Source organism: Stenella coeruleoalba (genome assembly GCF_951394435.1).
Source record: "Stenella coeruleoalba genome assembly, chromosome: 20".
Classification (NCBI taxonomy): domain Eukaryota; kingdom Metazoa; phylum Chordata; class Mammalia; order Artiodactyla; family Delphinidae; genus Stenella; species Stenella coeruleoalba.
The window spans coordinates 49,534,540-49,559,081 of NC_137166.1; the positions used below are offsets into that span (position 1 = coordinate 49,534,540).

A 24,542-nucleotide genomic window follows, 5' to 3' on the forward strand; every position below is an offset into this window, starting at 1 on the left:
CCTACGAGGCCCAGATGCGGGGACTTGTCCAGGGTCACACAGGTACGGTACCAAGGGGCAGAACCAACATCTGAACCCAGGTCTGTCTGAATCTGCACTTAACCTCTAAACCAGATATTGCAAAGTAGCAACCTGTGGCCTAAATTCAGTCTGAAGGCTTGTGCATGGGGTTTGTTTTTTGTTTCATCATGGTATTTCTAAAAACAATGTCTAGCTTCTCCTGAAAAATGGAACCATCTTTCAGCTCTAGTATGCATCCTGGCTGGGTGCACAATGGTGGGGGGCAAGTGGCGGCCATACCTCTCCTGGATGTGCACCCCCTGAAGCCTTCTGCTTGCTTCTACCACCCAACAGCCCTCACTCATCACATTGCCACCCTATACCTGTCTGACTCAGTGACCCCTAAAAGGTTGTATTGTCTCAGCAGAGGGCAGGACAAAGGAGCTGGCTGTCTTGGTAGAGCTTATTCTCTGCATCACGGCTCCCTTGGGGTAGGGGCCAAGCAGGCTGGAAAAGCCCGGGGTTTTGCCTCAAGTCTTTCTGTAGTGTGTCCTGCTGCAGTCCCCTGCTTGGGAGACTGGGGTAGTCAAGGGTGGGTTACCTGCTTCATGATGAGGCGGGAAAGGATGTTCATGACGAAGCCCCCCAGGCGGGGGTACATGGTCAGGGACTGGATGACGGTCCTCATGAGCAGCATGGGCAGGGGACTCTGCTCCATCAGCTGCTGCATCACCACGGCCAGCACCTCCGATGTGTACACGTTCCGCTCCGCAAAGCACAGGTTGGTGGCTGCGAGGAGGCGGAGAGTGGGCCTGTCCCCTTTGCCCAGCTGCCCCCTGGGAAGTGGGAGCCCCACCCCTTAGAGAACCTCAGCCCCATTATCTGCCCGTGTGAGGGGAGACCCAGCCCTGACTTCCTGAAGCTCCAGGCAAGACAGAAGACTTCCCCCACCCAGCAGAAGGTCTCCTTCTAAGGGGACACTGTGGCCTGGTCCTTGGAAAGCCTGGGAGCTGGGTCTAAGGGAAAAGACACGTCCATCTCCTAGAAGCCCCACTGGGCAGAGTGGGAAGACTTTGGCCCTCTCTGTTTGGGGACAACCCCCAGAAAGGGTGAGGTGAGAAAGATATATTGCCAACCCCTGGGGGCCTATTCTGGCTTGACTGGTGTGGCATGGCACCTCCACCCCTACTGGAGAGGGAAACAGCTTTAACTTCCATAAGTAATCCCATAGGAGACAGAAGAGATGGTCTCCACCAGCAGGCTGGTCAAGAGGTTGCCCACTCTCAACCCAGTGCATAAGGGCTTGCGCTGGTGCTCAGGTGTTACCAGGTGTAGGATTATGTGGAAGGCACGGTCCAGAGTAATGAGAGAGGGGCAAGAGGAGGATGTCTGGGCATACGATGAGCTCCCCAGCTCAGCACCCAGTGCCAGGAAGGGCCCAAGGAGTGCTGGTACAACACAAGCATCCACGAAGGCAGGCAGACCAGGGAAGGCCCAGGGGTCTGTTCCCTCAGGAGTGGGTTGTGGTACCCCAAAATCAGTGGTGCTCGGATCCATTGTGTTAATGGGGAGACTCCGGGAACTGCCTCTGAACCCCTTCTTCCCCAAACACCACTTGCCATGTGAGTCTGTCAACCAGGAAGTTTTTATTGAGCTAGAAGAGACCCCCCAATCCTTGAGAAGCTAATGGAGAACAGGGGTGGGTGCCTATAAATAATGGGGGGTGTGGGGCTCCTATAAGGAAAAGGGGGAGGATGGAGGCATTACAGGTAGACAGGCAGGGAGGAGGCTGGAGGCAGGGTAGTGAGGATATCTAGGCTGAAGGAGCAGAAACGAGAGAAGGTGAACAAAGTGCAAGAGGACCTGTCAGAAACCGAGGCTGTTCCTCCTCCCTTCTAGGTAGCTGCTGGCTTCTGCCTGCTCGGCCTAAAAGCCTCCAAAATCAACCCTCTTCCCTCTCCTCCCCCTCAGCTCCACCCCAGCCTCCTCCTGGGCCTCCCACCCACCCTCTAATCCACCCTCCATACAGCAGCCTGAGGGGTCTTTCAAAAGCTCAACCTGGGGCTTTCCTGGTGGTGCAGTGGTTGAGAGTCCGCCTGCCGATGCAGGGGACACGGGTGCGTGCCCTGGTCCGGGAGGATCCCATATGCCGCGGAGCGGCTGGGCCTGTGAGCCATGGCCGCTGAGCCATCGCGTACCGCCACAACAGTGAGAGGCCCGCGTACCGCAAAAAAAAAAAACTCAACCTGACCCTGTACCTCCCACAGGCCCTTAAGTGAGCAAGTCCACACTTGAACTGTGGCCTATGAGACCCTGTGTGGGCAGGGCCTACACGGTTATAGCCTGACCTCATCTCTTGACCAAGTCCCCTCCCCCAAACCGCCAGATCCAGCCAGGGTGCGCTCTGCAGTTCCAGAACCAGGCCACGCTAGCATCTCTCCTGGCCTCTGCAAACGTTCTTCCTGTCTCTGGGATCATCTTCTCTCCTGTTACCTCACCCCTATTCATCCTTCTGTGGTCTCAGCTCAGGTGTCCCCTCCTCCAGGAAGCCCTCCCTAACGTCCCATACAAGGGAGAGTCAGTGGCTGCGCTGGGCCCCCTGTCCCAGTCCTGTTCATTTTAGACTGTTACTCTGGGGATGGCCTGTGAGCCCCAGCAGGGCAAGGCCAGGACTGTCCCCATCCCTGTTGTATCCTCAGCACTGCCCAGCAAAGGACTGAGCAGAGGTGCTCAGTGAGTTTTCTTAATCACTGAACCAGTCCACTGGACAGGTCCAGTTGTAGAAAAACTCACCAGAGAAAAAGGGTGGTTTAAGGGGAGAGTGAATGCCAGGAATGACTGCTTATACTGCTAGGCACTGGGGATTCCACTGGGGCTCAAAACAGGACTAGACTTTGTATCTGGACTTTGTATCTAGAGCTTACAGTCAAGTAGGGTTACTAGTGCAACTGAGAAAAGCACTGGTGCCTGAGCAGAGAAGCGTGCTCTGGGAACTGACTGGACTGCATGCTGGCGATGAACAGCCGGTAGGGTGACCAGTTGAAGGGTTGCCAAGAGCTCACCAATATAGAGGCTCTGTGTGGGCCTGGGTTTGTAGGAAGAAACACGTGGGGTTCTAAAGGCCAGGACTTGCTGACATCTCCAGGGCCTGGTCACTGGCTTCATGTGTGACCTGTGCTAAAGCCCTTTTTCTCCCTGGGCCTTGGTTCCCATGTATAAGATCAGGAACTAATCTGGGTCCATGAATGGGCTTTAGTGAGGTGGCAGGGGTGGGTGGGGCCTACACGGTTACCACCTGACCGCATCTCTTGACCAGGCCCCCTCCCCCAAACCACCAGACCCAGCCAGGGTCAGCTCTGCAGTTCCAGAATCGGGCCATACTAGCATAATCCGAACCTCTCAAATTGTACATAAAAACATGTGAGGGTACCGTCCTTGGGAATGGGCTCGTAACTTTCCAGAGATCATCTAAGGGGCCAGGTCGTGTAAAAAGACTGCTCCTGGAGTCTCAGCTTTGAGATACTTTTCACTTTACTGCTTCCACTAGAGGCCTTAGTTCCTTCTCAGTTGTAGCGTGTGTTTAAAATTTTCATAAGCTCCTCTCTTGACCTAAAAGTTTCTGAGAGAATTTGCTGAGGAAGACTAGGAAATAAGTCACTGAAGAAGCTACTTCAGGCTAAACATGAAACACATAAGTGGCAAGGAGGGAAAACCCCGTCCCCGCTTTTAAAGGAGAGTGGAGGAAGCAAAGGACAGTTGTCTTCCGAGAAGAGCAGGGGACAGTAAGGGCTTCCACCTGTGGGGGAAAGCATGGCTTCTGGACCAGAAACTTCTTTCAGGGAGGAAGTGGAGGGGAGCGCTGGGGAGAGCTGAGGGAGAGAGATTGTCCCACAGGAGGCAGCCCTGGGACCCAGGATGCCATCTGCAGGAGGAACCAGCAGGACCGGGTTTCCAACTCAGATCCACCCAACTTCAGATTCTGTTTTTTTGCACTATACCACTTAGGTTCTATGTGGCCCTGAGCAAGTTACTTAACCTCTCTGGAACTTCCATTTCGTCTACAAAACGGAAGTCAGCATACTTCCCAGGTAAAGAGTGGTGTGGACTGGCAGGCAGGCCTGTAAGGTTCTGAGGAAAGCCTGGCTCAGAGTAAGTGCTAGGTAAACAGTGACAGCAGCTATTATGAAACTGCTAACTGTGGTGAGCCCACCAGGTTGCCACCAACTCCCCTGCCCTGGAGGCACACTCTCCAGCCTCAATTGGAGGCCAGACCAGACTCCTGGTCCAACAACTGCCCTGGTGCACTCTGTCTGCTCTGCCGGCTGTGCATCTGCCCAGCTTGGCCAAGGGCTCTGCTTACTTAGTTCCTCAGGCTGGTGCTGGGAGGGAGGGGCTCCCCACCCTTCCTGAGGACTACGCTGTGTCAGTGCACAGTGGGTGCATCAGTTCCTTAGGTGGGGGGAGGGAGAAAGGAAGGACAGAAGCGGGAGAGAGGGAGAGGAACGAGGGTAGGTGTCCGGAACTCTGAGATGGGGCTGCAGGCAGCATAATCTCCGACTTGGCAGATTCCAGCAGGGGCACGTGGGCGACTGGGTTCTTCCCCAGGTCCGAAGTGGCCAGACCACTCAAGGGGGTTTGGGGGGACCGCCTCACCTTTGATGATGGACTTCATGTCACACTTTGAGGAGTCGATGTTGTGTAATGCGATGAGAAGCTCTCCAGGGTTCAGGGGGGACAAGGCTGAGTTCCCTTCACCTGCAGCAGGTGGGAGTGGCGGGGAGGTGGAGGAGACAGTATGGAGGCCTAAGAGACAGGTCCAAGTCCCCCCAATTGGGGGGAGCGGCAAATGAAGACAGGCGCCCTCTGGGATTAGGGGTACAAAGGGCTAAAGTAGCGGAAGGAGGAGACTGAGAACGCAAAAGGAGGGGCCTGAATGCAACAGCAGCTAGAAAGCCATCCTTCACAACCGGAGGGCATCATCAGAGGCCTTCATTGTGCTCTCCTCCTCCCCAGCACTGGGCTCCTACCCTCATTAGGGCAACATCTAGTGTGATTCGGCTGCTCTCCCCCACACTTGCCCCAGGCTGGGCACCCATGAGGGCAGAGCTAGGACGAGCTCATCCCAGGTGCCCAGCACAGCACAGATACTGAGGGGAATTCGCTGGACAGGAAAGGCTGGGGCAGGCAACAGACTTGCAAACAGTGCTTGAACTGAATGCCACAGTGGAGGAGGCTGGGGGAGATGGCAGTCTTCTGGTGGGGTTTTGAGGGTCCCAGTCACTCTTGTGTGTATGTTTTAAATCACCAAATTACATGTGGAACAGACAGCCTCCACCCTCCTTAGCTCCAGCCACTGGGGTGAGGGGTGAGGAATCTACCCTATGCCACTTGGTAGTCTTTCTAGGTTGGAAGTTTTCTTTCTTTTTGACCAGGTCAAACAAAGACCCCTCACCCACAGCTGGAGGGGTTCAGGCAAGAGCTAAGGAAGGGCAGGAGTGCAGCCCATGTTTGAGGAAGAGTAGTTGGGTCCTAGAAGGCAAGACGCTTATAGAGAGTCAGACCTCAATTCCACAATTTTGTCCCCATTGTGGATGAAACCATCATCCATGTATCACAGGAGGGTGACCTGGGAGCTCTGGGATAGACGTTGAGATGTCGCCAAGTCTGGACGGTAGCCCCAGAGAGCAAGATGAGCCCCCACCCCTTCCTCTCTAAAGATGGCATCCCTCCCCCAGCATGCCACATCTCACCTCCAGGACCCCTTCCTCCTGCCACCTGAGGTGGGGTCTCCTGGGGGAACTGGGGCACAGGGAGCCACGGGGGAGGGATATGAGGGCCAGGGCTGAGCTGGCCTCTGGTGGGGAGGAGAGCACATCACCTACCGTGCTGGGTGCCCAGCAGGCGGTTGAAGACCTCCTTCACCACTATGGGGTTGAGTTTGATGAGCTTTGGCAGGGCCTGGATCACTTCCTTCTACAAGGACAAGGCAGGGGAGGCAGGTCAGATACACCCACCCACCTCCTCCAAACAAGCCTCCCCACTGCTCACCCTGGGGAGGTGGGGGGCAAGCTCTGGCCTCAGCAAGCCCCTTCAGTGCTTTCCTCCTCTCACTTCCTCTGGTCCCTCAAGGCTGAGCTTGCCCAACTCTCTGGGCCTGACTCAGCCCCAGCCTCATCAACCCCCATCTGAGCCCCCTGGGTCAGCGCAGTGATTCCTCCTGCAAGTGGAGGAGATGGAGGCTCACCCAAGGTCCCACAGCCTGTTAGCAACAAGACTGAGCATGGGCAGCGGATGCACATCCTCAAGGGGAGGTGCCTCCTACGCTAGGAAGAGTGCTGCTTTTGTGGTTACATTTAGGTCTCAGGACAATCTTGTGTGTATGGGGGGTGGGGGAGGCGAGGAGGGTGCATCACTGTGATACTCACTTGACAGAGGAAGAAACTGAGGCTCAGAGAGGGGAGCGGCTTGCAAAGTGGACATTGACCCAGACAAGCCCCAGAATGTGTTTACAAGCATCTGACATGGGCACCTGCCTACCTCCTCCCCACCCCTGCCCTGCCACGTCCTCGTCAGTGGGGGCATCGAGGCATCCAGCTCCATACCTTTTCCAGCCCATTGAGCACAGGGATGAGGAAGCGGACGTCGGGCAGTCGCTTGTGGTAGAGATCCCGGACCCGCTTCACCAGCTCTGGGGAGGGTGGGACTGCAGGTAGAAGCAGCAGGAGGCACAGGTGTTGGGGGTGGTGGGGTGAAGGTGAGCTCCGAGGAGGAGGAGAAATGGTGGTGGGTGTGTGGGAGGGGCAGGGAGGGGCAACTCCATTTCAGAGCAGAAGTCCTTGGCCCCTTGCTTTCTCAAGTGCATTTAGCAATACACTCTTCCACATGGAGAAACTGAGGCCCAAGGATGGGGAGAGACTCACAAGAGGGCCAAGCATCTGGGGACCCAGCAGCTCTGATCCCCAGGCCCAGGGAAGGGGAAATGGGGAAGACCTGGGCAATGGAAGAAAAGGATGAAAGGTAGGGTCCCAGGGGGCACCTTTGTCCGTGAGGCTGTGCAGACAACGTGTGACCAGTGTCTCTGCCCCCTTGGGACAGTTTTCCACCAGCAGGAGCAGCTCGGGCGAGTTCATGCCCATTCCTCGGATCTAGATGTAGAGAGAGGGATGACAGGGAAGGCCCGGGGAAGGGGCTAGGTGATGTGAGGACGATGAGGGGCCCAGGGTGAGAGCTCGGGGAGGCCCAGGTGTCAGGGGCCGGGTGGATGCTGGGACTTGGGAGTAAGCAGTGGTGACAGAGAGAGTAGATCTTAAAAGTTCTCAACAGAAAAAAATCGTTAATTCTGTGAGGTGATGGATGTAAATCAAACTTATTGTAATAATCATTTCCCCATACATACATACATCAAATCACTATGTTGTATACCTTAAACTAAGATAATGTTATATGTCAATTATATCTCAATAAAACAGGGGAAAAAAGTATTGGTGACAGCGTTCACAGAAGTGGGGGGAAGGGGAGGGAGGGTTGGGCAGAAGCATCTCCGTCTCTTCCACCCAATCTCACACAGACACAGGCTTCCTGCAGCTCCTGAGCCTTCACCCATGCTGCCCTTCTAGGCAGACCGTGCCTTCTCTCTGCCATCTCTGACTTAACCTGAGCTTTAATGCCCAACCTGTCCTTCGGTTCCTCGGTGAAGACTTTTCTGGCTTCTGTAGGCGCCCTGCCCACCCACCTCTGTGACTGCCAGGGCCCTGGCTTGGCTGCGTGCTCAGACCAGGGCTCGGACCTGCTGCTGCTTCTGCAGGCTTCCCCCCAACCCACCACAAACGCCAAACACAGGGAGCAGAGGGCCAGGCTTCAAGGGTTCATGCCTTCCTCTGCCCCATAAATCTTTACAATTCCAAGTGGAACTGCCAGTCTTTGCCCTCGAAGAGCTCAGAGTCTGGTGGGCTCACCTTGAGAATGGGGAGAAGAATCTGCTTCTTCCTCACACCGAGCCTATTACCCCCACATTACAGGTAAAGACACTGTTGAATCTGGGGGGTGGGTATGTGGGAACTAATGTACCACACTTTCTCCTTTTGTTTATGTTGGAAATTCTCAGTAATAAAATGTCAGCGACAGAAATACGAAAAAGTTGTTTCAAACCCAGCTACAAATCGGAATGGCAGACGTTCTGAATTTTAGGGGCCAGTCTGTAACTGAGATGCTTCTCTTGTGGGTGACCCTGGGGTTCCAGAGAGGAGCAGGAGGGACTTAGGCAATGACAACTAAAGATTCCTGTCAGCAAGGCAGGGGAAGGACAGCTCATAAATGATAACAGTGACACAGATGTTTACATGCATGAGGTCACGGAATCCCTCCAACAAGCTTGGGGGACTGAATTATCTTCCCCGTTTTTACTGAAGGCTGCAAGTTTACGCAGTGAGAAAGTGAGAGGCGGAATGTGAACCTAGGTCCATCCAACTCTAGGCTCTTAACTGCGGGGTTACCCTGCTGTCTTCTCAGGAGCAGATGGAACTGCTACCCGCAGTAGCAGTGGACTACCCGCAAGTGACACAGCTGCTCAGCCTGGGGTGACAACCCTTAGTGCTCAGCACACACAAGGAGAATATACCAGGGGAAGGGCTGGAGTTGGGGACTGAGCCCCACCCATGGGTGGGCAGAGCCTGGTGGGCTCAGGGGCCTCACCGGCTGTTCGATGACCCTCAGCACTGTCCTCTTGATGTCAGCGATGGCCTCAGTGTACACGGCTGCCAGCTCATGGATCAGCTTGTGGTTCTGAGGCAGGAGGGCCAGGTAGAGGTACAAACACTGCTTTACTGTCTCCTCAGTCCAGGGCGCTGCCACCTCTAATAGGGCAGGGGGTGAAGATCAGGGCGGCCCCACTCCCCTCCCACCCCCAGCATCTGGCTCTTCTTGGGGGACAGGCACATAAGGGAGCGGGCCTGGGAAGCAAATTGTTTGGGCAGGAAGCCAATCATCTGGGAAATGGGGTGGAACCAGGACTGCTCCCCTTTCAGAAGTCTCTGCACTAAATTCCCATCTGGTCTCCTCTGACCACCAATCCACAAGGCGGTGAGAGAGATCTTTCCAAGTTCTGACCCTGTCCCTCCCCTGCTCAGTGCTCCCACGACTGTCCTATGCCCTCAGGATAAACCCCCAGCTCCTCACCTTGCTCCACCTGCCAGGTCCTGTTCAGGGTGGCCTTGCCTCTGGGGTTGTGTGCTCTGGTTACACCCTACTTTTGACAGTCCCCCAGGGCCCCCACTTTGGAGCCTTTGCACGTGCTGCTCTGATGCCTAGAACACTGCTGCCCAACTCCTCTTTCTGTACCTCCTCCTCTGGGTCTCACATAGCCAGTACCTCTCCTGGGAAGCCTTCCTGGCACCCAGGCTGCACCAGGGCTCCTGTGCTCCTCGAAGGCCCTGTGCTTCCTGCCACAGCCTGAACCTTCCAATTTAATGGTCCCTTCCCCTGGGGCCCGGGTCTCCCTGTCTGCAATTCTGGAGGACCCAGAGCTTTGCTGAGGAAATTGGCCTGCGATGATCCGGCCTGGCCTTTCCTGGAGCCCCATCAGTGTCTAGCTCTCCTTGTCCTCGGCTTTCAGCCCAGCTGTCTCCTCCTTCAGGATGCTCTCCCTGACCCCTCACGCTGGGTCAGGCGCTCCCTCTGGGCTTCCACAGACTCCTAGTTTCGCCACCTGAGGCCTGCTCGTTCTGGTTATTACTGTCTGGCTGTCTTCTCTAGCAGGCTGGGAAGGGCTCAGCTTAGATCCAGCTCTGTCCCCAAGACCCAGCCCAGAGCCTGAGACACAGCGGGTGCTCAATACACCTCTGAAGAACCTGCACCAAACCTGTGTCCTTGTCGGCTCCAAAGAGCACAGATGGTGGGTTGGGGTGGACCAAGAGCTGTAGGTAGTTGAGGGCAAACTTCTCCACATACTCTCGTAGCTGTTCCTTCTCGTACATGCGCTTGATGAATAGCAAGGCCTGGGAACGCACCTGAGGAGAGAGTGGGGGAAGATGGTGGAGGGGAAGACAGTTGTTCTGAGCTTGGAAGCACCAGTGTGAAAACAAGCTGAAGTCTGAGAGAGGCCCAGCTGGGCTGACTTACCTGTGCCCAAGACTGGTCACCGGCTTGGAAGAGAGGTTTCCTGGCCAACCCCAGGGCCCTGCACCACCTCACCATCTACCTGCCCAGCCCCACCTCTTATCGTTCTTGCCTTGCTTGCTTTACTCCAACCAGAAGTTTTCCCCAGTTCCTCAAAAGTAACAGCGTTCTCCCTGGCTTTGAGACCTGGCACAAAAGGTTCCCACTGCCCGGCGTGCCTGTCACTGGCTGTATCCTATTTCACTCAGACATCCCCTGCTGGGAGCCATGAGGACAGGGCCTGGTCTGGGGCAGTGATTTGTCCCCAAAAGCACCACAGGGCTGAGCCAGGGTGTACAGTGAGGGTCTGCTGAATGAATGGACACAAGACATCAGAAAGGAGCTGGCAGGAGGCTGGCAGGAGGCTGGAGCAAGGGCCCTCTCAATCACACACATGCACACATGCTGTTCCCTCCGTCCAGGGAACACCCGTCGACTAATATTTCAGGTCTTGGCTCACACGACCCCTCCTCCAGAAGCCTTCCTTAGACCACCTCCCTTCCTCAGCCTCCAGGGTTCCGCCACCGCACACCCTACTCCACTCCTGACACTGAACACACTGTGTGGGCCACAATGGCTCCCCTCCTGGTCAGCGCTCCCCCAGGTTCCAGCACACCACCAGGCCTTGAGAGGGGCGCACCAACACGGGTGGAATAAGAGCGAGAATGGGACTGTCCTTCCTGGGAGGCGGTGAGTGTATATGTGTGTATATTCTAAGCAGCCTCATGCCATCGTAAATGGAAAAACCACCACCACCACCAAAAAATTGTTGTAAGAAGGACATTAGGCCCAGAAACTTTCAGGGGAATGTGGAAAAGACTGGGCTGGTAACTTGGGACAGAGGAAGGACTGAGTGTAACCCAGCAAAGGGCGACGGGGGATCACCTTGTCCTTCTCATGGGAGCTGAGGTCTAGCAGAACATGCAGGTACTGGAACTGGCGGGACGGGCGCTTGAAGATCAGGTCTCGAAGAGTGGACATGCCCAGGTAGGTGCGACTCTGCAGCAGGAAGGAAGGGAACCAGAGCTGAAGGCACCCGCGGTGTGCCTTTAGGGTGTCTCCCTTGCTTCAGTCAGATCTGGTCCTAGACAAAAGCTACTGGTCCCTCACAGAACCCCCCGCCACAGGCTGCAACAAGTCGGGCTCCTGCCCGCACCACAATGTTGGGGATGCAGGCAGATCTGCCGTCCATCCTCACCTCATCCTCACAGTACTTGCGAATCACCTCCAGGGCACTCTCAGTAATCAGCGGCGCCTCCAGTACAACCTTGGTGAAGATCCTTCCAGAGAGGGAGGGACAGTGAACGGCTGCAGAGAAGGGGCCCCCTGGTTTCCCTGTCCTGCTGATCGCAGCTCACAGCTGGCAGGGCCCCCCACCTCACAGAGAGCTCGCTCAACCCCCTGGGTACAAGCTTTGGAGGCAACAGAGCAGGGTTCAAACGCTGCCAGGTGGGTGTCTTGGGCAGAGACTGCCTCTCTGAAACTCAGTTTCTCCCCTCTGTCAGATGGGGATTTCTAGCTGCGGGCTGAGAAGGCCGTTTAATACAGCAATGGGAGGGAATGATGGGGGCTGGAAAGGGTGTTGCTATTTTAGACGTGATTTTAGACGAAAGGCTGCTTTGAGATGAAACTTTAGTCAATGCTGGCAGATGAGGAAGAGCCAGCCATGCAAGGAGTAGGGGGACAGCATTCCAGGTAGAGAGAACAGTAAGTGCCAAGCCCTGAACTCATCATGTTTGAGGAACAGAAGACTGAAGGCCAGCCAGTGCGGCTAAAGATTGGGGGCAGGGAAAAGCAGAGAGGTAAGAAAGGAGGCTAAAGAAGTTGGTAGGGATTGGATTACACAAGGTCTCATAAAACATAGTAAGAAAGTTGCATTTTATCTGGAGGACAACTGAAGGTTTTTAGTGGGGAATAACAACACGGTATTTACATTATAAAATGTCACCTGCGCTGCTGTGTGGAGAATGGATAAATTGGAGGTCAAGGACAAGGAGGAAGCCACAGAACTGATTCAGGCAAGAGATGGGGATGGTGAGAAGTCAACCCCCAGAACAAGACTCTGAAACAGGCACTGTTATTTATTCTATATTATATGAGAAAACGGAGGCCCAGAACTGAGTGACACAGGTCAGTCAGAGCAAGCAGCAGAGTTGGGAAACAAGCCCAGGGCACGTGACCCAGAGCCTACAGTGAGGTGACATTGTCTGCGTGTGGGGAGAGTGGGGAGAGAAGGGGGACTTGGGATGGGCGCATGGAGGATTGACTCGGGTGCCGATGAAGACAGAAGTGGTCAGAAACTAGAAAGAAAAGGCAGGACACAGGTGGGGGGACTCTTGGGGACAGGAGGGTGCAGGGCCATCCCCCTCACCCATCCTTCTGGTCTGGCTTCTCCTGAAGGCCGGAGAGCAGGCGGATGAGGCAGTCCTCATACTTGTCCAGGGTGCCCGCGGCACCAGCTGCTAGGTAGGTGTTGTACTCCTGGTAGAGCCAGGCAAAGGCCAGGTCCAGGCGGGCCCGCACATCTTCCAGGATGAAGGACAGGACCTCGGCCTTCAGGCCCGAGTCGAACTGAGTCACCAGGCTGGCCAGGATCTTTATGCGCACCTGACGCGAGCAAGGGTCTGTGTTGGCGCGGGGGTGGGCAATCCCAGGCACCCCACGATGGTGCCCTGCAACTACTCCCGCCCAGCCTCAGGGACCCCCAGCGCAGACCCGGTGTTAAGTGAGGAAGGAAAGGTGAAGAACCTTATTCTCGGTAGGTCTCATTTGTATGGAAGAAAAAAAAATGAAAAGGGAGAAAAAAAGTAATCATCACGGAATAAAACTAGAAGTAATCGCTAAAATTTCTAGGAGTAATATCTAAATTGTAAATATATGAAATTACAAATATCTAAAATATATCTAAATATCTAAAATGTATCTAAAATATAAATATCTAAATTTCTAGGAGTAATATCTACATACTTAGGTACACAGAAAAAGATCTTGAAGGATTCCCTTCATTTGTACATTGGTCGCCTCTGTGGAGGGGATGGCATGCAGTGCGGGCCAAAGGAGACTTACAGGCCCTCTGTGGCCTGGAAATATTTTTTTAACAGAGAGAATACGTTCATATACTATTTGGTTAATTAAAAATAAACTTCAAAAAAATAGGGAAAAAGTCGCTCGACTGAGGTTACAATCCCAGGAAGTGGCAGAATCAGGATTTAAAGCAGGTGTGTGTTTCTGAAGCTAACGAACAAGAATACTGTCAATCACAAGGCAGAAAGAGCATCATGGCAGCCCGCACTCGCAGGGCTCTTCCTTGCAGCCGCCCTGTGCTGAGTGAGAGCGCATGCGTGTCCACACGTTTCCTCCTCCTTGTCACTTGTGTGGAGCTGCTATCTCTTCGTTTTATGGGACGACAGAGTAAGGCTTGGAGAAGTGGCCAGTGAACGGCAGAGCTGGAATCTGGAGCCAGGGAGGTTGACCCCGGGGCCTGTCTCTCTGCTGGGATGTGAGGTAGACTCTTGGGGAGAGGGACTGGAAGGATGGGCTGGGGGGTACAGAGGCACACCTGGGCTGCCCCGCTGCAGGCCACGGCCTTCTCAGCCCGCAGGATCCGCTTCACAGCGCCCAGCTTCATGGCCTCAACCTGGGCGTCGGTCAGGGGCTTCAGCACATCACTCAGACGGAAGATTTTCTTGCGCCCGCCGGCGCCTGCCAGCCTACATGGGAGAGTAGGGACAGGGACACGGTGACTCGGAACACCCTTTCTGGAGCCCAGGCCCACCCCAGGCCATACATACAAAGACACCCCCCACACTGTCTCTCCAGCTCCCCTGTGACTCTCAGGCACGGCAGGGCGCAGGGTAATGGGAAGGAAGAGGATGCTATTTCGGTTTTGTAAACAGCATCTCAGGGAAGGCCTCTATAAGGAGCAAGCAACGTGTGACTGGAGATCTGAGTGAAGCGAGGGAATAAGATCCACAAATATCTGGAGATGAGCTTTCCAGGCAGAGGGAACAGGAGGTGCAAAGGCCTTCAAGTGGGAACCTGCTTGGCTGTTCAAGAAATACCAAGAGGTTGGTGTGACTGGAGGAGGGAGGAAGGGGAATGGAGAGCTCGGAGGGGCAGCATATCAGGCAGGGCCTTGCTAGCAAGCCTTGGCTGGGGACAGGGCAGGGACTGGCTGGATTCTGTGGTCTTTCAGGCAGGTAATGATGAGGACAATGACGGCAGCAACCAGCAGCTCTCCCTACGCGCTAGGATCACGCTCAGCGCTTTCTACGTCATGATCCCTGTCCCCCCCAAGAGTTATCTGATTTAATCATCTAACCATCACTGTGAACTTGTTTAGTTCTCCTTCATCCTTAGAGAGAGATACTATCATCCCATCCCAATTTTAGACATAAGTAAGGGGTGTTTTTTCTAAAAGAAAACAACAGCTAAGCCTTAGTGGTTAGGGCATTGACTCTGGAATCAGACAGACCCTCATCCAGACCGATCTCTGTTTATCTGTCTTTGTCTGTCACACACACACCAAGAGCCAGGCCTCTAGTTCTGCACCAGCACCTGCAAGGGGACTCACCGGGGCTGCGTGACGGGGATGATGGGCTCTGGCCTCCTCTTGGCCTGGGGCGCTTCCTCCTCCAGAGTGGACATGGAGCTCAGGGAGCCCACTACCGAGATGGCCTGACCCTGAGCTGACAGGCGCCGCTTGATCAGGACACTCTCAGGCTTCACCACCTTCTCCTCCTTGGGCTCCTCCTTGCACTGTTTGGTCTGCTCCACGCCTGAGGGGGAGGCAGCAAACGGGCTCTTGGCATGTCAGACCCACCCGCTCCCACCCAAGGACCTCCTGTGAGACAGGCTCTACTCTAAGCCTTGTACACACAAAACTCATTTAAATCTGCAAAATGCCTTTCTGGAGCAGGTACCTTCTTCATCCCCATTTTGCAATACAACAACGGAGACTCAAACTAGAAATGTCCACTCACTGCCGGTGGGAGTAGTAAATGGTATTGCCACTTTGGAAAGCTGATGAGCAGTTTCGAATAGCACTGAACATACCCAAACTCACGACTCAACAATTCCACTCCTTGGTATAAACTCAAGATAAATGAGGGCACATGTGCATCAAAACACCTATACACAAATGTTCGCAGCAGCTTTATTCACAATGGCCAAGAACTATAAACAATCCACAGGTCCATCAACAGAGGAGTGTGGATAAACCAACAGTGGCCTATTCACATAATGAAGACTACTGAGCAATAAAAAATAAACTCTTGGTTCACACAGCAACATGGATGAACCTCAAAAACTTATGCTGATGGGACCTCCCTGGTGGCGCAGTGGTTAAGAGTCCGCCTGCCAATGCAGGGGACACGGGTTCGATCCCTCATCTGGGAAGATCCTACATGCCACGGAGCAACTAAGCCTGTGCGCCACAACTACTGAGCCTGCGCTCTAGAACCCGCAAGCCACAACTACTGAAGCCCGTGCGCCTACAGCCCGTGCTCTGTAACAAGAGAAGCCACCGCAGAGCAACAAAGACCCAACACAGCCATAAATAAATAAATAAATAAATTTATAAACAAAACAAAACCTTATGCTGAGCAAAATAAAATAAGCCAGACTCTATGATTCCATTTATAAGAAGTTCAAAACTAGAAAAAACGAATCTGTGGAGACAGAAGTCAGCACAGTGGTTGTCTCCGGACAGGGGATGCTTTGAGTGTCGACTGGAAAGGAGCAAGAAAGAATTTTCCAGAGTGCTGGTAACAGTCCTTCTCCATCTGGGTGATGGCTACACTGGTGTGTTCACTTTGTGAAAACTCACTAAAGTGTATACTTAAGAGCTGTGTGTTTCACTGTACATAATTTATACCTCAATAGTATTATTAAAATGGGAAACCACCTGGGGCTCAGAGAGGTTAAGTAACTTGACCAAAGGCACACAGCTATTAAGTGGCTGAGGTAGTCTCGTTCAACTCAGACCTCAAACCCAGGTCTGCTGGATTTCAAAGCCCAGGGCCTGAAACTATTGAGTGGTCACTGTATCTATGGGACCTGTAACTATTTACACCTAAGATAGCATGATTTTCCATTTGCAGCACTACAAAGAGGTGCTCTTCCACTAAGGAGGACCCAGTGGCCACAGTGCCAACCCCTGGCCCTGGTCAGCTCCATGTGACACTCACCTGGCCCCAGTCCTGCGGCCGTCATCTGTGTGGCCATGAGCCGAGCCAGGTGCTTGATCTGGGCTTCAGTGCCTGCTGACTCCACTGGGGTGTAGATGGCTTGGAAGGAGGCGGGCATGGCCTCAGGCAGGTACACCATGCTGATGAGGACCTGCAAGATGCCCAGGAAAAGGAACCTTCCCTTACTTATTGACTCAACAAACATTCGTTCCACACCCAGGCCAATGCTGGCGAAATGGCAGTGACTAGGACAGACCTGGGCCTGCTCTCATGGAGCGCAAATTCTTGCACAAGTCAGAGAGAAAACGAGTACTGATGCAGTGTGGTGCACGAGAGAAGAAGTAAAGGGTGCCACGGGACACAGTAAAGGGTGCCAGGGATGGCTTTGGCTCCCCAGGGCAGTGGCATATAGGCTGAGAATTGAGAGAAGGGCCAGAATCAGAGTGACACAGAGTGAAGTCTTGCAAGCGAGGGGTTGGGGGGTAATATATTCCAAGTACAGGAAGGCTAAGAGGCAGCAGAGCTGGTACCCTGCCTAGTGAGCGGAAGGAGGTTCAGTGACACAGTATAATATGAACCAGAAATTGACTTAAAAAAAAAAAATCAGTATCCTAATAGAGCACATCCATGTCTGTCAGGAATTGGTAACAAAAGATAATCTCAAACTCCCTACAGGCTTGGAAGTTTAAATGCATGCTCTTAAATAATAATAGCACAGAAAGATAACGAAATAACTACAAATCAAAATGTGTAAGATACAGCTACAAGGGTACTTAGATGGAAAATCAGATCCTTAAATGCTTACACTGGAAAAGAAAACTGAAAACTAATAAGCCAAGCATTTAACCTTGGGGAAAAACATTCACAGAAAGTAACATGAAAGAAATAAAGACAGCAGAAATAAAACGGAAAAGGTTACAAAAGATTATCAACAAAATTTAACAGCCAGTCCTTTGAAATGACTGAAACCAACCGAATCTACAGCAAGAATAAACAAAAAAAGAGGAAGGACACAGTATTAGGGACAAAAAAGTGGTACATTACTACAGAGACAGCAGGTATTATAAAAATAAAAGAATCTTATGAACTTCATGCTGATAATTTGAAAAAGACAATTTCCCGGAGTGTGACAGGGATAGATAAGGTACAACAAGTTAATGGAAGCCAAATCAGACAGGGTCTAAGGCAAGTTGAATTTAAGTTTTATCTGGAAGGAAACAAAGCTTTGGCAGGGATCTGAGCAGGGGAGCATCATGACTTGTACTTTACAAACATGCCTCTGCCTGCCACAGGGAGAGTGGAAGGCAGAGCCAGGGAACAAGCAGGTAGTTCTCTGTGTGAAAAGGGTGGGGCCTGGAGAGGGCATGGGCCATGGGGAATGGAGAAGAGGGGAAAAACTCGGCCTGAGGGGGAGGCAAAGAGTTTAACTCCCAAGTTTCTGGTGTGGGGACGAGAGGCATGTGTGCCAAGAACACAGGAGGGGCCATGGGCCTGTAGAAGAGTCGGGGGAGAAATTTCACAAGTTTAGTTTTGAAATGTTAAGTCTGAGGTGCCTGTGAAACACCCAAGGAGAGAAAGATGCAGGATGTGGCCGCATATCCAGGCCCAGAGCTCACCAAAGAGATCTGAGCTGGAGAGAAAACTCCTCGCCACCCCAATCACCCAACTAAGCCCCTTGGAGGCTCTAGGCAGAGAGAAGGGAAAGCTGATGGTGACTGCTGTTGAGCATGGGAAGAGGTATTTATTCTCCATGAGCACCCAACAGAAAGGTCTCGGTGCTGCTACAGCCAGAGGACTGATGTGAGACACCCCACCACCCCAGCTCCCCTCATCAACTCAAACCAGTGGTTCTTTCACTTTGAAGCAGGTCATCTTTGAAAATCCGAAGAAAACACTGGTCATCCCACCCTACTGATGCCAATCCTACACCACTTAGCAAACAAGTCATGGGGTTCACTCTCCAGTTAACAGACCCTCCTTGCAAAGGAGAGGAGAGAGAGTGCGAGTGCGTGGGTCTAGATGGAGACTCAGAAAACCCAAAGGGGGATGGCGGGGGCAGTGACAAGTAACCTCCTGAAGGAGTAAACATCATGCAAGAAGAGGTCCGTCCAAAGCGAGGAAGGCCCACTGGACCACACCCTCCCCACACTGAAAACAGAAAAGTGTTTCAGGTCTGATGTCATCTGGAAAGGGTGGGCAGTGTGGAGCGGAGGGGCAGAGAAAAGACTAGAGACCCTTCCTCCCTGCCTGGTGGGAAATGGCCCCCACCCATCCTCACCAGATTGGCCACATTGTCAGGTGTCAGCAGAGGCTGTAGGAACTCGGCTGTGATATCTGTGTCTGACTGGCCTGAGATCTGGGCTGAGGCCTTCGAGGTCGCTGAGGGGCCTGGCTCCAAGTCCTTGTCCTCGTCGTCTTCCCCCAGGTTGGGCTCTGGGATAGAGAAGGAGAAAAGATGATGGCTCTAGAGAGGGCAGCAGCCCTCCCCTCCTCCCAGGCACCCCCAGTGGTCCCTGCTCCCAGGCAGCCTCAGCAAATAGAAGCAGTGCAGCAGATGAAGACCTCTGTGCCATATGACCCTGGGGAACTACCTGCCTCTCTCTAGGCCTCAGTTCTCTTCATCTGGGAAATGGGAATAAGCCATACCAGCCTGGCTGATCAAACTAAGCTCCAAAAGACAAAAAGGTTAAGTAATAAGTTCACAGAGCTTTACTGTTTAAAAACACCTAAGTTTGAAACAGTGCTCAACCTCACCAGGAATCAGGAAAATGTAAAAACATCCTAATAAGACAGTGAATTTGCCTATACGATTGACAAAAAATAAAAAGGTTAGTAGTGACAGTTGTTAATAGGGGTGTGAACTGTGGAAACGTAAACTGGTATCGCCTTTTGGAAGGGCAGTTTGATAGTAGGTCAATATTTTAAATGTGCACACCTCTTCAACACAGCAATTCCACTTTTAAATATCTACCCTAAAAACTTACAGATACAGCTAAGGTAAGATGTACAGAGAATTCACTGCAACACTGACTGTACAGAGATATGGCATACAGCTTCTATCAATAACAGGCTGGCTGACTACAAGCACAGCAGTTCTAGCTCAAGGGAAAAAACTAACGCGAACCTTAGAGAAAAGGCTTTGTGTGCAAAGACGTTCCTTGAAGCTGTATTTATAAGAGTGGAAAAGCTGGAATGTTCAATAGAGTAATGATTTAAGTAGATTAAGGCAAAAATATGATGATATGTTATGCAGTCTCTTCAAGTTTGTGACACATGTAACAAAGAGTTGATACCCTGCATTAACTAAGGGCACATACAATTCAGTTACAAAAGGCTGACCAACACAATAGAACGGGCACTTCACAGAAATACAAGTAGCTAATAAATGTAAAACCACATGCAGCCTGACTCCAACATATGCAAAAAAGCAAGCTGAGACCTAGGATACCATTTCTACCCAGAGAGTTAACAAATGTCCAGGGCTGGTAAGAACGGGTTAACTGGCACTCGCACACTGCTGGGGTTGTATACGCTGGTGCGATTTTTTGAAAAACTGCTATCAAGAATTTAGGGACCTCCCTGGCAGGCCAGTGGTTAGGACTCTGAGCTTCCACTGCAGGGGACATGGGTTCGATCCCCGGTCGGGCAACTGGGATCCCGCATGCCTCACATTGCGGCCAAAAAAAAAAGAATTTAAATGCACCCAGCAGTAATGGGCACATCCACGGCTCAGATCTTGGTTTCTGAAACTATACCCTACTTAAAAGAAACCAGAAAAAAAAAAAAAAGAAAGAAAGAAAAGGAAAGAAACCAGGGCTCCTTAGAGAAATGGCTGATTGAAGGCTGGGGTAAGGAAAGTACATGATGAGTCTAGAACACCTTGTTATGCCAGAAAGTAAGAAATGCTCAAAAGAACTTACAGGACACATTAAAGGGACATGGAGCCAGCTCAAAGGCTCCTGCTACTAAATATAAGGCAATTTGAGTAACAAAATGAATAACAACAATAATGGATTATAACCCAGAGAATAAATAAGAATCCAGAAGTCCACACTAATAATAAAGTAGGAAGAAGAAAAGAAAGCTCTTCCTTATAGGAAAATGCCAAGTAATAAATGTAGAAAGAAACCTTTTTATAACCATTACAGTAATAACAGATGCAGGCAACAATCATTAATGGATGCCAAAACCACACAAAGTTTGAAGCAGAACTAGTATTTTACATAGTTTTAAGTATCTCTTCTCAGCTTATTATTTACAAAGGGAAAAAGGGTACTTTACACTAGAGAAACCCGGCGGTCATCACTTCGACCAAGAGATCAAATTCCCATCACCAATGATGAGACAAACTGACATCATGTGCCTCCTCACAACACACAGAGGAGGTCGGGGCATCACTTCTGCAGTGTTCGTGCCGAAAGTGCAGAACCTGAATCCTATCAGGAGGCAAGAGCAGACAAACCCAAGAGGAGGGACATTCTACCAAACAGCTGCCCTGGACTCTTCACAACGTCAAGGTCATGAAACAGAAGAAGGCTGAGGAAATGATTTGGGAGACTCAAGGCATGTGACAAGTAAATGGAATGTGTGATCCCCACCTTGTGAAGGGTACACAGGAGTGTTTGGTATTATTCTTGTAACTTATCTGCAGGTTCGAAATTATTTCAAAATGAAAAGTTTAAAGTAATAGAAAAATAAAATTGGTTGGCAAAAAATAAATGTATAAGCTCTCTGCCCCATCAATCCCACTACTGGGAACTTGTCTCATGACTTGACACGCATGCAAGACTGTGCACTACAGCAATCTTCATACTTTATAAAACTGGGCACAAATGAAGTGCCCACCAACTGGGGGACTGGTTAAAGTGGTCCATGTACCCTATAGACTATTATGCCACCATTACAAGGATGCAGCAGATCTCCATGTGCACATAAAGAAACAACTCCAAGATAATTCCTAAACATATAAGGTACAGAACGCTCTGCCTTGTGTGCTTAATTAGGGGGAGAAAAATAGATCCCTACCTCACTCCTTATATCAAAATAAGTTATTTTTCAAAGTGAAAAAAAAAAACGAAAACAAAACTTGATTCTTTTTTTTTTGGCTGCATCATGGGATCCCAATTCCCTGACCAGGGATTGAACCTACACCCCCTGCAGTGGAAGCACGGAGTCTCAACCACTGGACTGCCAGGGAAATCCAAAACTCGATTCTTTCATAAATGTTCTAGAAACAAACGAGCACTTAAAAAAATTTTTTTTTTTTACAGTAAGGAAGGTTGCCATGGTCAACACTATTGATAAATAATACAACCATTAAAAAATTACTTCAGGGACTTCCCTGGTGGTCCAGTGGTTAAGACTCCGCAATTCCACTGCAGGGCGTGTGGGTTCGATCCCTGGTTTCGGAACGAAGATCCTACATGCCACATGGCACAGCCAAAAAAAAAAAAAAAAAAAAAATTACTTCAAAAAGAGACTTGATTTATAAATGAAACACAGGAAAGGAGAACTCTATACATATAACACATATGAGGCATTTCTGAAAGAAAATCTAAGTGTTAATACTTGTGGAGTGGTTACTTTTGGGGTGAGGGATGAAAGAGAGACTATTTTTATTTTACTCCTTCCTGTATAACTTAAGTAACTCATAATTACTTGTAAGTGTATTATATTCTTCAGTAATTTTACTTTGATATCACTTATCATATGTCACCATATTTATACAACATAATTTGTAATGTGAATTTAGCTTACAGTTTCCTGTAAATAATTAGACATTTCGAACGTGGTCAGTCCCCGCCACCACCTCCTGCCAGGACTGATTCAGCTCCTCAGCTCACCAAGCTTCATCTTCTTGAGTGTGGAATCTGAGTCGTCTCGGGGCCGCTTGCGGGCATCCTTGCCACTGGGCATGTTGCGGGCGATCTCAGCCTGAGGTGTGCCCAGGTCTACCAGCAGGGTGGTGATCTGAGCCTGGAACTCCAAGGAGGCTGGGTGCTTCAGCACACTCAACAGGTGCAACTTGAGGTTCTTACGCACGCTGCTCACCTGAGATTTGGCCAGCGTTGGGGGCAGGTTGGCTGTGAGGAAAGTAGCAAGAACTTCGCGCTGTGGACAGAGCTCATGGGGTCCTACCACCCTCACTTCCCAAGCCCCATCTTGGGCAGTGGTGGCGGACATCTCCTAGAAAAGTTCTTTCGCTCTCAGATCTAATGTATGGCCTTCCCCCTGTACAAGCTGATACGCAAAACCCTTGAGAGGTCTCCTTCAGCATTAGTCAACCTTAAAACAACGAGAAAACTCACCTTCCCTTTCATTAAACATAGTCACATCTCCCTCCATCTCTGGTCTGGAAATTCCAACATGCTTGCCCTGGGGAAGGCTATAATCACCTCCAGAATGTCCCAACTGAACTGCCACAACAGTTCATCATTGGTCCCTGACACCAGAATGACTTTCTAATGTCTAACGATCACCTTGACAAGTAAGCCTCCCCTGTTCCAGAGAGAAAGAGGATGCCTGCAATCTTTCCTGCCCAGCATCCCTTCCCACTTCCTCAGCCAGCAACACTCCCATTTTCCTTTGAGGGAACCACCTCGGCTCCACTCTCAGTCCAAGTGGGCAAGAGACTCAGGGCCGGTAAGAACACCGCAATCTCTTGGCCATTGTGACTGGCTCAGAGATAGGCTCACAATATCTTCTTGGCCAATCAGAAACAATGAGCCCTTGGATCTTTGCTGGAATGATTGGGAAGAGACATTCTCTTTCCCATGGGGTTGCCAAGGAGATGGAATGGAAGCCTGTAACAACTGGGGGCCATCTTTGCTACCCCAAGGAAAGAGACACACAAGAGCCAGGAGATGCAGAGGGATTCATGATCTGCACACACTCATGCCTCAACTCCAGACTTTTCAGTTTTCACACATGCACAAAAGTAGAGAAAACAGTATAATGAATCACCATGTACCCATCAATATTTTGCTGATCTTGGCACATCGATCCTCCCTGCTTTTTGGGGGAGAGAAGGGAAGAGCTGGAGTATTTTAAAGTACTTCACAGACACCAACCAGGTCATTTCACCCACACATACCTCAATATTAAAATCAGCTTTGAACCAAGTTTCTGTCACACGCAACCACCGAAATATACATGTCTAACCTAGAGAATCCTTCCCTGTGTCCACAACCTACTAGACTGATGATGCATCCCTTATGGGCCCACTACCTAGCTCACATTTCCTCAGAAAAGAGGAGACTGGTCTGTGGACAGGCGAAGGGGAGAAGGAGGGGACCAACTTACCGTGCAGGGTTTCATAGGCCTGAATCACCTCAGACATGAACATGGGCCTCTGGCGGGCAATATTGGCGAGGGAGCCCAGGGCTGTGGTCAGGTTGATGGAGGAGATAGCGGGGTGCACCATGAACTTGAGCAACTGCTCTAAGGCTGCCTTGCCTTCTTCCCACAGCACATCTAATGAGGGAGAGAAGAGAACCAGTTAGTAGGGCCCTTTCTCCCTGGCCTCCAGAGAGAGCAGCCTTTGGGACCAAAAGGAGAAAGATCCTCATACATGGATGGCTATGAATGGCTGAAAAAACACAGAAAATTTAATGGCTGATGCGTCTGACTATAAGACTATTAATGAGTATAAAAATCTAGAGCTGATGCTCAAAGCATGGGCTTGCAATAGTGAAAAAGTAGAAATAATTTAAAATATCCAACTATAAGGAAACTGACTGTCTGAACTACACTGATGTAAAACTTTGAATATGTATATGTCTGTACACACACAGACAAAGAACTGAAAGTTCTTTTTATCACCACGCTCCTTGATCCAGTCACCAAAAGTTAACTCTTAACAACTGTGAAAGATATCTTGACATTTCTTACACAAACATACTGGATGCCACATTATCTGAAATAGTGAATAAAAAATAGAATGCGATGTAACCATACTGTGAAATATTTTGTAGCATCTGAACATGATATTGTTAGGAAAAGAAGTAACAAGCTAATTTTGTTGAGTTTAAAAGGTTGTCAAGGGACTTCCCTGGTGGCACAGTGGTTAAGAATCCGCCTGCCAATGCAGGGGACACGGGTTCGAGCCCTGGTCTGGGAAGACCCCACATGTCATGGAGCAGGTAAGCCCATGTGCCACAACTACTGAGCCTGTGCTCTAGAGCCCGCGTGCCACAACTACTG

The 24,542-nt window shown here is 51.0% G+C and overlaps 1 protein-coding gene across 3 annotated transcripts in view; it reads right to left on the reverse strand.

The window, feature by feature from the left end:
• Positions 1–24,542, reverse strand: part of SYMPK (symplekin scaffold protein) — a 36,121-nt gene that overhangs the window by 1,693 nt on the left and 9,886 nt on the right. For all 3 annotated transcript variants that reach the window (XM_079907439.1, XM_079907437.1, XM_079907438.1), the window contains exons 8-23: positions 23,643–23,813; positions 22,184–22,423; positions 18,619–18,773; positions 16,341–16,491; positions 14,726–14,930; positions 13,712–13,862; positions 12,524–12,759; positions 11,351–11,432; positions 11,038–11,151; positions 9,857–10,004; positions 8,692–8,852; positions 7,037–7,145; positions 6,603–6,703; positions 5,883–5,973; positions 4,654–4,755; positions 602–789 (exon numbers count right to left, since the gene is read on the reverse strand). In XM_079907439.1, coding sequence (XP_079763565.1) covers positions 602–789; positions 4,654–4,755; positions 5,883–5,973; positions 6,603–6,703; positions 7,037–7,145; positions 8,692–8,852; positions 9,857–10,004; positions 11,038–11,151; positions 11,351–11,432; positions 12,524–12,759; positions 13,712–13,862; positions 14,726–14,930; positions 16,341–16,491; positions 18,619–18,773; positions 22,184–22,423; positions 23,643–23,813 — 2,405 coding nt within the window. The remainder of the gene's footprint in view (positions 1–601; positions 790–4,653; positions 4,756–5,882; positions 5,974–6,602; positions 6,704–7,036; positions 7,146–8,691; positions 8,853–9,856; positions 10,005–11,037; positions 11,152–11,350; positions 11,433–12,523; positions 12,760–13,711; positions 13,863–14,725; positions 14,931–16,340; positions 16,492–18,618; positions 18,774–22,183; positions 22,424–23,642; positions 23,814–24,542) is intronic.